The sequence below is a fragment of the Zingiber officinale genome, chromosome 6B (assembly GCF_018446385.1).
Source record: "Zingiber officinale cultivar Zhangliang chromosome 6B, Zo_v1.1, whole genome shotgun sequence".
Lineage (NCBI taxonomy): Eukaryota > Viridiplantae > Streptophyta > Magnoliopsida > Zingiberales > Zingiberaceae > Zingiber > Zingiber officinale.
In genome coordinates, this window is record NC_055996.1 from 110,904,554 (window position 1) to 110,922,224 (window position 17,671).

The following is a 17,671-nucleotide window of genomic DNA, read 5'->3' on the forward strand; positions in this document are numbered from 1 at the left end:
AGTATCACAGAAGAATAACAAGAATTTTAGTTTGATGAACTTGATCAAAATAATCCAACTTTGTTTTTTTGCTTCGGCATACCAAGAATAGAACCTTCAGGACTCCACAAGCATCTGTTGACAGATTAGAAGAAAAAATACTTTGTTCACTACAGCAAAGAACAAAAAATGATAAAATCTAAATTAATAAAGCACATAAACAAAGGAAGACATAGTGTGGGTTGATATGTGTCTGCAAAAATTCATCATTTTGACTTTTGAATTAGGATCGATGCTCATGGTGCTATCGAGTGCTTGTTGCATGTGGTGCAACCACCTCTCAGCAGCTTGGTGTGTAACAGGGAATGGTGCATGTCGTCCGATCAGAGCTGGATGACCTGCAATAATGATTGATTCAAACGAAATCGTGTTGCAACAATTCAGCCAAAGGTTTCCCTTCATTACAGAAGCAAACTTAGAACTGGAATCTATAGAGAGAGATGGATGTATCAATTTCTTGTATATTTTTCAGATTTTTTCTTCTGTATCAGCTGAGTCCAGATACTAAATTGTTCTTATGATTTCCTTACCAAATGAATAAAACATGCCTTTTGTTGCATCAAACTCCATAATACTGGTCTAAATATAGCAGCATATCCACAAACTAAAATTAATTATTCATAATAAATTCAAATGCACGAACTCAGGTGTTTCAGTTATGTGACTATTTTTGATATAATCACAAAACCGAAACACCAGAGATATGATTGGTATAACAATATCTCAGTATGCATCAAAGTAGGACACCAACCATTCTTATACTTCCTAACCACCATTCTCCTAAAGGCTCAATGAACAAATCCTGAACACAAGGTGATTACAAAAGAGAATAGAATATTTAAGAGGTCATATGAAATTACAATGATACGAATATCATCACAATAATCAATTTGTGTAAGATTCTGATCATATAAAACAAATATAAAATGATAAATTTGGCAGATGCTAAATGATTTTGCTACTTTAAAAGGCAAAACAAATAGTGCAAGTTTCAGAAAGAAGCTATCAGACATCAAAAGAACAAGTTCCCTTCACCTTTCCTCTGGGAATACAGATTAGGGCCTCCCATCCTCTGAACGAAGAACTCGTACTGGTTCCAAATCGCGTCCTCCTTCTTCGAATTCGAAAAGATAGATCAGAACCCCACTCTTCCTCATCAGCGAAAACCCTACCAACCATCTGTGTTAACAAAATCAGAGATGGTCATAATCAATCGAGCATCTACAACGGACGGAGAGGGCCGCGGAGGAAGAGGTAGGTAGATCGGCTCACCTGTTGTAGAAATTGGTTGAGAGATCGATGAAGGGTTGGATTCCGCCTAGGGTTTCGAAGAGGTTGGTCTCGTCGATGGCGAGGCGTCTCTCACTGCCACTTCGCTCGAGGATGAAGGTAGCGTATTATCTATAGCCTTGATAATTGTGGCGCCGACCCATTTTGACTTAACCCACCTGCTAAACTATTGAAGATGAGGAAGAACTTCAGTAGCGACAATGGATAAAGAAAAAAAAATTCGGAATGTAAAGAAGGACTCCAACGATGACAGTGAATGTTGGACCGAAGATGGATGAAGGAAAAACTATCGGAATGCGAAGAAGGCCTCCTCTTCTCAACCAAATGGAGGAGTTGGAGGAGATGCGGTGTGGTTGGACGGAGAAGCAAGTTCGTCGTGTCTTGATCATGATCGGGAGAGGATCTAGGAAGGGGGGAAGAGGGAGATGAGGTTGAGAGAGATGGTCGGAGGTTTAGGTTTAGGCTGAGAGAGATGTCTCGGTTTAGGTTATCGCGAGAGAGATGGTCGCGCGGAGGAAGGGGCGGGATAAAGATTTAGGTTTGGAGGGAATTCACAGTGTGCAGATTTTGGCTTGTGGGGAAAATTAAAATATTTTATTTGGGTTCATTAACATCGGATTTTAAAAACCGATGTTAAAATCGGTGTCTATTAACGAAAAAAAAGGGCGCTCATAGACATCGCCTAAAAAACCGATGTGTATGAGCTAAAATCTGCGCTCATAGACACCGATTTTTAGAAAAATCGGTGTAAAATACTCAAAGACATCGGTTTTAGCCTAAAACCGTTGTTGTTCCACAGATGTCTATGAGCAATTTTGTTGTAGTGGGTGCAGTTGCTTGGAGGTCTGTTAAATAGACGATTATAATTCATTCTACATCTAAGGTAGAATTGTGTACTTTGGATACCACAGTAACTCAAGCTGATTGGCTTAAGGGTCTTCTTTCTGAAATTCCCTTTATGATGAAGCCAATACCTTCTATTTCAGTACACTGTGATAATCAAACAACAATAGCTCAGATTAGAAGCTCCAAGTATAATCAGAAACAGAAGAGATTGTTAGGGTCGAAATGTAGCTAGAGGGGGGTGAATAGCTCGTCGCGCTCTTCGTGCTTGTCGTTGCTTGCTCCTTGATGATGATGTGCAGCGGATAATACAAGAAACAAAAACTACAATGCTAACACTAAGGATTTACTTGGTATCCACCTCAAGAAGAGGTGACTAATCCAAGGATCCACACACTCACGCACCCTCCACTATGAAAACACTCCTTTACGGTAACTACCGAAGGCGGAGAAGCCTTACAAGCTCATAATACAACAATAAGAAAGAAAGAAGCAAAATACAAGTAAATCTTACAAGATTACAATGAAACCCTAGCTTATTCTTCTTCTTATTGTAACTCGCCTCTTGACTGGGATGTGCCTCCAAGAACCTTCAAGAACTGGCGGTGAGGAAGAAAGGATCACTGTGGAGCTGTGTTGTGATCGCCCGTGGAGAAGAGAAGAAGATATATGTTGAAAAATGCTCGCCAACGGCTTTATCCGCGCCAACGGTCAAATCCCAATCGATTGGATTACTCCCAATCGATTGGGAGGCTTTGGATCGATCGGTTGATCGATCCAGAGCGCCTCTATGCTCTTGGAATCGCCCTGAATCGATTACTCGATCGATTCAAGGCTTCTCGAGCAATTTCCAGTGCTCTAATCGATCGGTCGATCGATTGGAGGTTTCAATCGATCAACTGATCGATTCAGAAGCTTACTGTTCGCTCAGAAACTCTCCCAATTGATTATCCGATCGATTGGGGAAGTTTCAATCGATTACCCAATCGATTCAGTCCATTTCTGCATAAATTCGCATCACCCAATCGATTGACCAATCAATTGAACCCCCCCAATCGATTGGAAGCAGAAAACTGGATAGATCTTGAAATTAGCTTCGTTTTGCATCTGAGATCACCTCATTCCGATATCCGAGTCAAAAGTTATGGCCTTCGGAAGTTTACTACGTCCGAACTTCCTAGTTCCATGCCAACTCCCTATTGGATTTACGACCGCAAAGAATTAGGCCAACTTTTGACCCATCTAGACTTTCTCTTTGTGCCAAGTGTCCGGTCAACCTTGACCCACTTTGACTTACCATCTCATGCCAAGTGTCTGGTCCTCTATGACCCACTTGAACTTCCTTCCACCAGATGTCCGGTCATCTTTGATCCATCTGGATTTCCTCTTGCCAAGTATCCGGTCAACCTTGACCTACCTAGATTTCCACATGCCTGGCTTCACTCACCAGGTCTTTCCATCTACCTAGCTTCACTCACTAGGTCTTTCACCTCGCTTCACTCACCAGGATTTTCCCACTGCTCGACTTCACTCACCAGGACTTTCCATCTGCCTAGCTTCACTCACCAGGACTTTCCATCTGCCTAGCTTCACTCACCAGGACTTTCACCTAGCTTCACACACTAGGACTTTCACCTAGTTTCACTCACTAGGATTTCCCAGTTAAGTATCCAGTCAACCTTGACCTACTTGACTCTCCTTCACAATCTCCCCACATGAACAATTGCACCTGCAATCTTCATGTATTGTCAAACATCGAAACCCAAACATCAATACTTAAGCTTGAGTCAACTCAAGTTTAGTCAAACAGGTCAACCTTGACCTAGGGATATTGCACCAACAATCTCCCCCTTTTTGATGTTTGACAATACCTTTAAGTTAGGCTAATCTCATAGCCTTAACTTTCTTCATGTCAATGTATGAATGATGGTTTCCTTCATTCTCCCCCTTTCCTAGAGAGCAAACTCCCTCTTTAGGTAATGAAGGCCTAACTTAACCACACATTCTCCCCCTATTGGCATACATTAAAAAACTCTCCCCTTGAAGAGTTATCCAACATTGTTCACAACTTCACTCGTGGCTCACAATACGATAATGAAAGTCCCATACCTTTCATTTTCCTTAATGCTCACCCTTGAGCATTATCACTTAAACAATGAAGATATCCACTCTCCATTGTATTCAAATGCCCAACCTTGAGCATTTTCACGAAAGAAGGTTAACCACCTTCCAAGGTGTATGAAAAATAAATTTTCATGTCCTTAAAGAGTAACTCCCCCTAAAGACATGCACGTAACTTCTGTCATTGCACCAACAATGACTTGGAATCCCTAAACATATAGAAAACTCAAATTTAGAAGGTTTTGAGGTTCAAAAATTCAATATTGAAACCAAACCTCAACCTAAACCTCTACTTAATCTTCCTTAACCAATCTATCCTTATTTTCATCATGAAAACTCTCCCTAAATATATACAAATGTGTTTTGAGGGGTAAGGAATGGTTACATAGACTAAAAATGCTGAAATCTAGCTTACCCAGCCAAAATCAGCATTTCAATCGATTGAAGTTGGGTCCCAATCGATTGAACCCATCTGAATCGATCCACTGATCGATTCAGGCTGCGTGGATCGATCGGTGGATCGATCCAGCAAGCTTCTGCTCACGAGAAATACCTTCTCAATCGATCGCCCAATCGATTGAGGCACTCCAATCGATCGGGTGATCGATTGAAACTCTGAAAATGCTGAAATTCACTTTCAGTCAATTTCAGAAACTCCCTAAAAATTCTACAAAATTTGAAAAATCATGAAAATTTATGTAGACATTCCTTAGGGCATATACTATCAAGAAAAAATAATTTTCTATGAAAATACTTTCTGTTTTCAAATATTGACATAAACTTGAAAACTTGTAAATGTTGGAACCCCAAGGTTGTTTTGGTGTGATCAACAAGTTAAGTTAGGTCCTGTGTGTTTCTAACCTTCTGTCTAAGTGTGCAGGAGCTTAGGAGCACAGGTAGTCGAGCGGAAGACGCAGCTAGCGAGAAGGACGGCAGTCCGAGGGACGAGGTGCTGCGGAAGAGTACACCGGCGGACGAGAAGGAAGCCGGAGCGGAAGATTGCTCGGGGAGCAAGAGACGCAGCTAGCGAGAAGGATGGCACGCGGTGCGTCCGAGGGACGAAGACTGCGGATGAGTACGCCGGCGGAAGAGAAGGAAACACGCAGCGATTCCGAGGGACGAGAAGTCGGAGGGAAGCGTGCTCGAGAAGGCCGGAAGTTGGGTTCGGGTGAGCCATATTCCGGATGGCAGAAATCACCCAAGTAAGCGGATCCGGAGCGGAAGACCCGGACCGAGGCGGGACTGAAGCGAAGCAGAGGTCCCGGACGAAAAAGTCAACCAAAGTTGACTTTTGGGGTCCAGGGCGCCCGGAGTTGACTGGGGCGCCCGGACCCCTCCGGGGCGCCCGGACCTGAGTTTTTGACCGGATCGAGCTTTGACTTGATCTGAATGTTGGGGGATAAATTTTATCCCCCTAGGGCGCCCGGAACTCTTCCAGGCACCCCGACCAAGGCTATAAATATAGTCTTGGTCCAGAAGCTTTGAATCAACTCAGTAATTAGCATTCCAAACACTTGTGCGCTCACTGTTCTAGTTTAACTTTTGTTTTTGTGCTTTCACCGGTGTAAGAGGCTTCTCCGCCCGAAGGAGTTTTTAGTGCGATCACTTTCCTTGAATTAACAACCTCCCCGGTTGTAACCAAGTCAAACACGGTGCCTCGTTTCTTTCTTGTATTTCTGCTTTGCTAATTTTATACAAGTGTTAGTTTAAGAGTTCGAGAAGGGTCTTTGTTGTTTTTTTTACAGGGCTATTCAACCCCCCCTTCTAGCTAGCCCAACGGTCCTACAAGTGGTATCAGAGCCAAGGCGCTTCAGGAGGATTAACCGTCGAACGAAGCAACGAGATGGCCGGACCAAGCATTCACCCGTCGAAATTCGAAGGGGATTTTGCCACTTGGAAAAAACATATGCAGGTATTTCTTACAACAGATATTGAATTTATTTTAATTAATAAAACTTGGCTTTCAAGCTCCAGAGGACAAGGAAATAGATAAATGAACAAAAAAGGAGCAGGCCGACTTCGTGGCGAACGGCAAAGCAGAGTACCATCTGCGAAGCGTACTTCTGCCTCAAGAAGTCAACAGGATCGGTAAATACAACTCTACAAAGGAACTTTGGGAGAAGTTCCTTGAGCTGCACGAAGGAACGTCCGAAGCCAAGCTCGCCAGAAGAGATCTTCTTTGCAATCAGCTCACCAGCTTGCGACTTGGGGAAGACGAGTCAGTCGCGCATCTGCACTCGAGAATAAAAGAAATTATCATCGGACTTTCGAATCTCGGAGAAAAGGTAAGTAATCGAGATTCGCTCAGGTACGCTTTAAATTCCTTTCCTAGAAATACCAAATGGGCATCATTAGTAGATGCATTTTACATTTCTAAAGATTTAGAAAAGATTTCATTAGAAGAATTCTTTTCAACATTTGAAGTGCATGAGTCAAGATGTGCAGGAATGAAGGAGCCTAAAAACAACGTCGCCCTCAAAGTCTCGAGAGACGAACTAGGATCGGAATCCTCTCTCGACGACGAGGAAATGGTAATGATGGTAAGAAGATTGAAGAAACTTTGTAAATCCAGATCTACTAACCATCCGCAGGGAAAGAGGAGAAGAACGATCCGCTGCTACCACTGCGACGAAGAAGGGCACGTCAAGGACAACTGCCCCAAGCTGAAGAACAAGGACAAGGAAAAGGGTAAGAAGTTTATCCAAAAGCGAAAGGCCCTAAAGGCGACGTGGGACGATACATCGTCCGAATCGGAAGTCGAAGCTTTCTCCGGACTCGCACTGATGGCGAGTCATCAAGACGACGACTGCGATTCAAGCTCTTCCGAAATGAGCATCGAGAGCATCGATGAAGGGGGAGACACATCGGAAGAAAGCAGCAGCTCAGGGGGAGAAACGGATAACGAGATCGACAAGGTAAGTCAGGTACGATCTCTTCCTCCCGATAAAATGTTTAAGTTCGTTAAACTTTTAACAAAATATTGTTGCAAATTAGAAAGTGAAAATAAAAATTTAAAAGTAATTCTAGCTAAGTCTTGTCCCTTAGAAGAATTAGATAAATTAAAACTAGGAAATGAAAAATTGAAACTTGAAAATGATGATTTGAACATGCAAGTAGATAACTTGAGAAACCATGCAGGTTCATCTAAAACCAATGTTAGAAGATTTAATCATTTAAATTGGTATTTTAATTATCACCCTGGACAAATTAGAAACATTTCAAGAAAATATGTTCCTAAAAACTTTTTAGTTAATCCAGTAGGTTGGAACCTATATTGCGTTCCTAAATCATGCTTAAACTAAATTTTAAAATTAAAATTAGCGCTTTAAGTGAGAAAATTAAACAAAGAATTTCTTTATGAGACTTTGTCAAGGAAGTGGTTGTTGCTCCAATAATCAAGAAGGCCTAGTGCCTCGCCACGACCTGGAAGCCAAAATATTGAAATAAATGTTTAATTAACTTACTAATGAAGTATTAATTCAAGAATTAATTAGTGCTTTAAAAAGGATTATTCAAAACATTTTATTTCAATTTAGAAATTTACTTACTTAGAAATTTTTAATTGACTAAGTCATTTGTTTTTAAAATGTGCTTAAAAATTCTCAAAAATCATTCTTTCTTAAGTTAAAAGATTTTCTGAAATTAGAAATTTATGCTCAAATTACTTAGAAATTTTTTTTCCTAAGTCAGATTTTTTTTAAAAAAAAACGTTACTTAGAATTTTTTTTTTAAGTTAGAAATATTTATCAAAATAATTCTTGCAAAAACTTAAAATTGTTTTTATGAATTTCTTTTAAATATTTTTTTCAATTTACTAAATCTTTAACCCTTAGATTGTTTTTCTTTGAACCCCATTTTTTTTGTGATCAAAGGGGGAGAAGAGAAAGTATAAGTCTAGGGGGAGGTAGATAGATTTAATTTTTTTTATCTTTTCTATCTGTTTGTACTTAAATTGTAAATTAAGTTAAGTTACTTAATTTTATTTAAAGTCTATTTTACCCTAGCTTAACTTGGGTTGGTCACACCAAAAAGGGGGAGATTGTTAGAACCCCAAGGTTGTTTTGGTGTGATCAACAAGTTAAGTTAGGTCATATGTGTTTCTAACCTTGTGTCTAAGTGTGCAGGAGCTTAGGAGCACAGGTAGTCGAGCGGAAGACGCAGCTAGCGAGAAGGACGGCAGTCCGAGGGACGAGGTGCTGCGGAAGAGTACACCGGCGGACGAGAAGCCGGAGCGAAAGATTGCTCGAGGAGCAAGAGACGCAGCTAGCGAGAAGGACGGCACGTGGTGCGTCCGAGGGACGAAGACTGCGGATGAGTACGCCGGCGGACGAGAAGGAAACACGCAACGATTCCGAGGGACAAGAAGCCGGAGGAAAGCCTGCTCGAGAAGACCGAAAGTTGGGTTCGGGTGAGCCCTATTCCAGATGGCAGAAATCACCCAAGTAAGAGGATCCGAAGCGGAAGACTCGGACCGAGGCGGGACTGAAGCAAAGCAGAGGTCCTGGATGAAAAAGTCAACCAGAGTTGACTTTTGAGGTCCAGGGCACCCGGAGTTGACCGGGGCGCCCGGACCTGAGTTTTTGATCGGATCGAGCTTTGACTCGATATGAACGTTGGGGGATAAATTTTATCCCCCCAGGGCGCCCGGAACCCTTCCAGGAGCCCTGACCAAGGCTATAAATATAGCCTTGGTCCAGAAGCTTTGAATCAACTCAGTAATTAGCATTCCAAACACTTGTGCGCTCACTGTTCTAGTTTAGCTTTTGTTTTTGTGCTTTCACCGGTGTAAGAGGCTTCTCTGCCCGAAGGAGTTTTTAGTGCGATCACTTTCATTGGATTAACAACCTCTCCGGTTGTAACCAAGTCAAACACGGTGTCTCGTTTCTTTCTTGTATTTCTGCTTAGCTAATTTTATACAAGTGTTAGTTTAAGAGTTTGAGAAGGGTCTTTGTTGTTTTTTTTACAGGGCTATTCAACCCCCCCTTCTAGCCGGCCCAACGGTCCTACAGTAAAAACTTTAGAGTTTTCTTCCAAGTTTGTGCCTAACTATTCAATGATGATTACTATCAAAAGATAGCCTTCATCAAGGTTTTCCAAAGTATATTTAAAACTATTTTCAAAATCAATATCCAACCATATTCTTTGGGCTCAATGCACATGACTTGTACATTAGCTTTCCCAATGATTGGAAAATACATAACTATGTGTTTTGATGAACTTAAAACTCAAAAGAATGCACTAAATCAACATCTTGAGTTTTGTTCATCATCCTAACATCTCACTTGTATTTAATGTGTACGAAACCACATACAAGTCACCTTATAGTTCTTAATGAGATGTAAACTTTGGTTTTGTCCTAATCTAGGGATCATGCATATCTATCTAGGCGTTTTGAGGTTATGAACATCCACCAAGGATGTTGCTTATTGATGAATGTCATTTGCCCTTAGTTTGCAAGGAATTAAAATAATGCATGATGCGTTACGACATACATCAAAGATAAATAATTTTCAAAAGAAAATTTCCTATAACTACATGATGTATGTATGACATGACATGGTATTTTTATGTTTTTCATAATAAGGCATGAGTGAAAGAATAAATATGATGTCATGACATATGATGAGCAAACAAAGCATGGTAAATTAGCATAAATAAAGTACCTAAACTATCTATCTAAGTATCCTTAAACCTTAGCTAACTTAAATTTAAAGCCTAGATTGCCCATTACTTCCCAAGAAAATGCCAAAACCCAATTTTGACATTTCTTTTGCTTTTATAAAATTTGTGCCAATTTAAAATTATATCCAATTTCTCAAATTATGGCACATCTTACTCTTTCCAAGAGTAACTCATTTATCCTTTTCATTTTCAAAGGTTAACAATAACCTTGAAAATGCTCTCCGAGTGTCAACTTCATCAAAGTTGGGTTAACTACCCTTCTAATCAGAGTTGACACTCTCTAACCCATCTAAGGGATAGAGAAAATACTCCTAGGAACCCAAAACCTATTGGTGCTCCTTAGATGCTCTAGGTATTCACTAGGGATAACTTCCCTAGATACCTTCCTAGTGACCTTGTTAGGCTTCTTAGAGTCCTTGGTCATCTTTTCTAAGTCAACTCTAGGGATTACTTCCCTTATGACCTTCTTAGTGACTTTCTTAGACTTCCTAGAAGTCTTAGTCACGTTTGTTATTGCAAAAATACTTCTAGGGATAACTTCCCTTGTATTTTGACTTGACCACTAGGCCTAGGGTTAGTTCCATAACTATATGGAACTCTATGGTAAGAAGGCACATCCTTTTTAGTTTTAGGTTTGTATCCCAAACCTCTATGACCCTTGGATGACCCTTGTTGTCCTAAACCTAGATTTTGCTCATTTTGCCCTTTTAGGATATTTTCCATTATTTTTAGGGTCTTTTCTAATTCATCAAGTCTTGACCTCAAGACTTGATTTTCTCTCATTAAATCCTTAGTTTTTAGTTTTTCATTTAATTCTTGAGCAATTTTATTTTTAGGCTTGTAACTAAAATCCTTAGAATTCTTGCCTAAATTTTTATCTACCTTCCTAGACCTAGGTATGGTCGTTTTAACATAAAGAGCTACATGTTTCTCCTTAATGATATCATGCTTTCTATTTCTATGGTAAATAGCATTAAAATGATATAAATTAGAACTAACATATTTTTTACCATTATTTAAAGGGGTAGGCTCAACAAATGATACCTTGTGTTTTACCTTGGAGTCTCCCCCTTGAGTTGTGCTTCCTCCTTGAGCCTTGACCACTTTCTTCCCCTTGGGACATTGACTCCGATAGTGTCCCCTTTGATTGCAAGAAAAGCACACAATGTGCTCCTTGCTCTTCTTTGTTTCGGGAGCTGTCTCTTTGGGCTTCTCCTTGCCCTTTGGTGCCACTTAGCCCTTCTTCTTGACCAATTTAGGGTACTTGCTCTTGTAATGCCCTTTTTCCCTACACTCAAAGCAAATAATATGATCTTTATTATTAACAATTGAAATTGGTATACCTTTGCTTGTAGGGATGACTTCTTCTCCTTTTGATCCGGATGTAGAAGCTTCTTCTTGATCCGGCAATGATGATCCATGCTCCCCCTCAAACCTAGAGGTGGAGGCTTCTACCTCTTCATCCTCGGACATTGAGTATCTCTCAACTTCCGAATCCTCATGCTCATGAAATAAGGAGTATACTCCTTTGCTTGTATCTTCGTGCTCCATAGAGGATGGATCTTCTTCTTCTTCCTCCTGTGTTGAGCATCTCTCAACCTCGGAATTCTCCTCCTCTTGGTCTTGATCCACCGAGTCGCCCTCTTTGGATTCTTCATTATTTTGTACAGTGGAGGGGATCTCATGAATCTCAGCCAACTTTCTCCATAATTCTTTCGCATCTTCAAATTCTCTAATTTTGCAAAGAATTGTGCTTGGCAATAAGTTAACCAATAATTTGGTTACCTTGTCATTCGCCTCGCACCTTTGAATTTGTTCTTGACTCCATTTGTTTTTCTTGAGAATCTTGCCTTTTGAATTTCTTGGAGCTTCAAAGCCTTCCATGAGAGTAAACCATTGCTCTATCTCCATCATAAGAAAGTTTTCGATTCTAGATTTCCAAGAATCGAAACTCGTGGATACATATGGTGGAGGCACCCTCGTGTCGAATCCGAATCCATCTCCGAATTCCATTTGAAGTTGAGTTTGATGATGAAGCTAAGTCTTTGACTTGATAGAATTTGCTCCAACTTCTACACCCTCTAGCCTTGTTGCCCCTTCCGGCGATGATTTCGGTGAAGAGCAGTCTCGCTCTGATACCACTTGTTAGGGTCGAAATGTAGCTAGAGGGGGGTGAATAGCTCGTCGCGCTCTTCATGCTTGTCGTTACTTGCTCCTTGATGATGATGTTCGCGCAGCGGATAATACAAGAAACAAAAACTACAACGCTAACACTAAGGATTTACTTGGTATCTACCTCAAGAAGAGGTGACTAATCCAAGGATCCACATACTCACACACTCTCCACTATGAAAACACTCCTTTACGGTAACTACCGAATACGGAGAAGCCTTACAAGCTCACAATACAACAATAAGAAAGAAAAAAGCAAAATACAATTAAATCTTACAAGATTACAATGAAACCCTATCTTCTTCTTCTTCTTATTGTAACTCGCCTCTTGACTTGGATGTGCCTCCAAGAACCTTCAAGAACTGGCGGTGAGGAAGAAAGGATCACTGTGGAGCTGTGTTGTGATCACCCGTGGAGAAGAGAGGAAGATATATGCAGAAAAACGCTCGCCAACGGCTTTATCCGCATCAACGGTCGAATCCCAATCGATTGGATTGCTCCCAATCGATTGGGGAGGCTTTGGATCGATCCAGAGCGCCTCTGTGCTCTTGGAATCGCCCTGAATCGATTACTCGATCGATTCAAGGCTTCTCGAGCGATTTCCAGCGCTCCAATCGATCGGTCGATCGATTGGAGGTTTCAATCGATCAACTGATCGATTCAGAAGCTTACTGTTCGCTCAGAAACTCTCCCAATCGATTATCCGATCGATTGGGGAAGTTTCAATCGATTACCCAATCGATTTAGCCCATTTCTGGCCGAATTCGCATCACCCAATCGATTGAACCCCCCCCCCCCCAATTGATTGGCCAAGCAATTGGAAAGCAGAAAACTAGATAGAGCTTGAAATTAGCTTCGTTTCGCATCTGAGATCACCTCATTCCGATATCCGAGTCAAAAGTTATGGCCTTCGGAAGTTTACTACGTCCGAACTTCCTAGTTCCATGCCAACTCCCTATTGGACTTACGACCGCAAAGAATTCGGTCAACTTTTGACCCATCTGGACTTTCTCTTTGCGCCAAGTGTCCAGTCAACCTTGACCCACTTTGACTTACCATCTCATGCCAAGTGTCTGGTCCTCTATGACCCACTTGAACTTCCTTCCACCAGATGTCCGGTCATCCTTGACCCATCTGGATTTCCTCTTGCCAAGTATCCGATCAACTTTGACCCACCTAGATTTCCACATGTCTGGCTTCACACTCACCAGGTCTTTCCATCTGCCTAGCTTCACTAACTAGGTCTTTCACCTCGCTTCACTCACCAGAATTTTCCCACTGCCCGGCTTCACTCACCGGGGCTTTCCATCTGCCTAGCTTCACTCACCAGGACTTTCACCTAGCTTCACTCACTAGGACTTTCACCTAGCTTCACTAACTAGGATTTTCCAATCAAGTATCCAGTCAACCTTAACCTACTTGACTCTCCTTCACAATCTCCCCACATGAACAATTGCACCTGCAATCTTCATGTATTGTCAAACATCGAAACTCAAACATCAAGACTCAAGCTTGAGTCAACTCAAGTTTAGTAAAACAGGTCAACCTTGACCTAGGGATATTGCACCAACAGAGACATGTACGAATAAGATTAAAGTCTATTCGTGAGCTAGTGTCTCTTGGAGTGGTGTCATTGTACTTTGTAAGTTCAAAGGACAATATTGCTGATCCACTCACTAAAGGACTTGATTCTGAGAAAATCAAGAGATCAAGTAAGGAAATGGGACTGAGGCCTATCCTGGTTTCACCTATAGCGGCAACCCAATCTATCTGATTGGAGATCCCAAGAAGTAGGTTTAATGTGGTATAAACAAGTTATAAGGGTGAACCGTAAGCATCAAATTGATTGAGATGTAATCTCATAGTATCTTGCCTGGATAGATGCTTGACTGCTAGTAAGGATGAACTTAGGAGCTCTTAATGAGTTCAAGGTTTTAATGACAGGATGCTCGCAGTACATCCTTGGAGAACTCACCTATGTAAGTGTAACTGTGTGGCCGCAGTGTGGGGGGTCTAGGCAACTCTCCTTAGCACTTATAAAACAAGATTCGGTAGCATGGCCGTAATGCATCAACCCAGAAGGATTCAACCGTCGCTCGTGATGAGTTGTTACCAATTGATTTTCACATATAAAAGGTTTAAGTTCAAGACTGAGTTCACTTCAAACCTATGTGAATAAGATTGGTGTACTTAGGTGAAAATTCAAACCGGAAGGTATTTTCACTAAAAGCTCATTGCAACCAAGCCTCAGGACAAGTCTTTATTTTCAATCAAAATAATTTGAATTAGTGGGGGATTGTTGAGTTTTGTGTATTTAATTCAAACTATTTTTCTTGTTTTGGTAATGTATATGTGTATGCATTTAGTTCCACATTACTAAGCCAAGAAGGTTGGAAGAGTTTATATATAGAACCCTTCCATCCTTGTTTAGCAATGTTAAGGGGACCTATACGCATGCGCGGGCCGAGCCCAAATCAGGTGATTTCGGGGGGTTCGAGCCGGAAATCCATAAATTGGGCGCGACGCACGCGATCATCGCGCGCAGGGGGAGTGCAAATCCCCAGCTCATGGGTCTCACACTTGCAGGCGGTCTGGTTTATTTTTGCCAGTCTGTCTTTGGTTTGGTTTTGTCCCGCGTATGAGGGTTTAGGGAACCAACGCGAGGTTTGGTTCTGTCCCCTGTGAACCAATGCGAGGCAAAGCAATGTTTCGGTTCGCTGCGAAGCAGTGCTTCGCTTCGGGGTTGCGCACTCAAGCAATATTTTTCATTCTCTCTCGAGCAATCTGCTCTCTCCTCATTCCCTCTCGACGTGCTCTAGTTTCCTTGTCCTGAGGCTTGATTTTTAGCGATCTGAGGTTGAGTCCAAGTACGACGTTCGTCTTGGAGTGCACCTACGGATGACGCAAGTGGTTATCGGATCTTGGGAGAATTTTGCCGAAGAGCCTCTGCACCGTAGGCGACAATAAATTCTCTAAAGACAGTCGGCACGCCGACACTTCAACCGGAAGATATTAATTTCTGAATCTTATTCTTTTATTTACATGTTTATTGTATGCTGATTATTTTGGTACAATTTATTACTGTTTAGTGCACTCCGTACAACAACAGATCAAAGCAGGAGGGTGCCAAAGCGGGCATTGTTTCTGAGGCTGAGGACGCGGAGGTGAGGAAGTCGAAGAAGGAACGAGACATTGCAGGATAGGGAGGCAGCGTCAAGACGGATGCTAGCGACCCAATCGTGGTAGCACATGACGTGACAGTGCGACATACTTGGCTAACAAGAAGAGCACTGTCTCTATATATACAGAGAGAAGAGTTGGAGGGAAGCGCTGTGAATGGTGGGGATTCTAGAAGGAATGAGATAAAGAAAATAGGACAAGAAGAAGATACCAAGGGGAAAAGGGCTGAGTGAGGAGGCATTTCGATGGAGTATTTAAAGTGATTGGGGTAATGGAAGAGTTGAGTTAAGTGGTGAAGAGGTGTTGTACGAGTGCAGTTTGCAAGGGAGCGATCAAAGGGTTGACGTTTTCCAAATATTCTTCATTGTCCAGGGAACAAGCTAAGGATTGGGCTCGGAGCTGATGAGATTTTGGAGGTGAGTCAATGAGAATGGTCAATGAGGCAGTTCGATGACAAAAGTCAATTAGTCATCTAAGAGATGTTTTTCTTGATTTATTGAATCATTCAAGAGTCATTAATTCCAATTTATAAAGTATAATTGTTCATCTTCGATTGTTTTACATCTCACACATTTTGAACTTTCGTGTTTAGTACTCAAAATATTTCCTTAAGGTAGTATTATGATTGAGACATGAGTGTTGTCATCTGAAATCTTAGAATTAAAATTTGACATGTTTCAACATGTCCTCCCCTACTTACACTAATGATTAGTAATCCTTCATGTTAGTCTAAAGATGGGGACAAATTGACATGATACTGGGGCAAAGGAATCACTTTTTGTCATATGGATTCATATATAAAATAGTTTTTTTAAATCATTTAGAAAATATGTTTTTTAAAATTTAATTTATAAGGATCCTTTTATGGAGAAAAATATAGCATGCATGAAGATTTATTTAGCAAAGTAAAATAACACGCATAATCACTCATAGTGAAACAGAGTGACGCTGTACTCGACGACGGCGTCGCCTGTGGTGGCGTTGATGGAGTAAGTCCGCAGGTTAGCAAACCCTTGCGCCATCCGGAACTTTCCCCGGCCGCCGACCACGGCTACCTCACGGTGCCTGTCCAGTATGGGATTCTGCGAGAACACGCTGAAGGAGCTGCCGTTGAACGGCCCAGCCGTGAAGCCGTAGTCCAGGCCCATCACGAGAATCGGAGACTGCCGAGACGCCGACACGTAGATGCCCCGCGCGTAGCCCACTACCGGCGAGTCCGCCTCGGGGCCCTCCGTCAGCGGGTCGTCGACGACGGACACGTCTCCGAAGGCGCCGTTCGGGCCGGTGCGGCCGGAGCGGCGGGCGACGAGGACGGCGCTGGGGTCGGGCCCGCTGAGGATGTCGTGAAAGAAGAAGTGGAGGTTGGTGGTGACCTTCTTGGCTTCGGTGGACTGGTGGAAGCATTGAGCCGCCAAGAAGGCGAGAAGAATTAGAAAGGGAGCCGCTCCTCTGCCTCTGCTCGCCATTGTCGTCTCCAACGTTCTCCTGTTTCTTTGATTTGCAAAAAATCGGGGGCTTTTACGTGATTATATACAGGGACAATGCAAGACAAATTTGGAAAATTAATATGAGAGGAGATTTCGTGGTATCAGGAAGTAGCCATTTATTGGAATGTGGACTCAATTTTGATTGTAAAAGGAAAAATTGATTAAAAAAAATTGAAGATTTTCCCTATTCTTGATTATTCTTGCATGGAAACAAATTATTACCTTAGCCTGTTATGGAAGCCTTATAAATCTTTGAAGATAAAAATTTTTGAAGAAATTTTATGTTTTCTTTGATATCATTTAAGACACTAATAGAGACTCAAATTATTAAAATTATATCACATTATTAATTTGTTAAATATTAACAATTATTTAAATAACAAAAGGTTTTTAATATATTATTATATTAGTTTTTTTTTAAAAAAAATTACTTGGATGTCAAGACAGATAATGTGGTATATTAGGTATGCTAATTAAGATAATTGAACCTAACAAAACTTTTAAATTAAAATAAAACAAATCAAAATCTGAGAAGGAAGGAGAATAACAAATTATGGAATTGACTATTTTAAATGAGAATAACGAATTATGGAATTGAGTATTTTAAATTGTCAATTCAAAGTTCCAGTTCAGACATAATCAAATTTTTTATTTAATCAATTTAATCTGTGTAACCTATCCTTAAAATCGAAACTAAATCTATTTGACTGAAATAATCAATATTTTAAAAAAATTGAGAACCTCGATTAATTTAATTTCACCGACTTTTTGCTATCTTTAATAATGCCACCATTAAAAATTATAAGAATTATAAATGAAAATTATGATAATAAAAAATATTTAATTATAAAAGAAAT

The 17,671-nt window shown here is 41.0% G+C and overlaps 1 protein-coding gene across 1 annotated transcript; it reads right to left on the reverse strand.

Annotated features, from left to right (window-relative positions):
- Window positions 1–16,250: 16,250 nt before the first annotated feature.
- On the reverse strand, window positions 16,251–16,793 carry LOC121991371 (dirigent protein 4-like). Its single transcript, XM_042545381.1, has one exon. It carries the CDS (start codon window positions 16,791–16,793, stop codon window positions 16,251–16,253), a length of 543 nt encoding a protein of 180 aa, XP_042401315.1.
- Window positions 16,794–17,671: the final 878 nt, after the last annotated feature.

Bases quoted from the DNA above. Each gene is read 5' to 3' on its own strand.
- LOC121991371 (XM_042545381.1), bottom strand. From the start codon at position 16,793: ATGGCGAGCAGAGGCAGAGGAGCGGCTCCCTTTCTAATTCTTCTCGCC.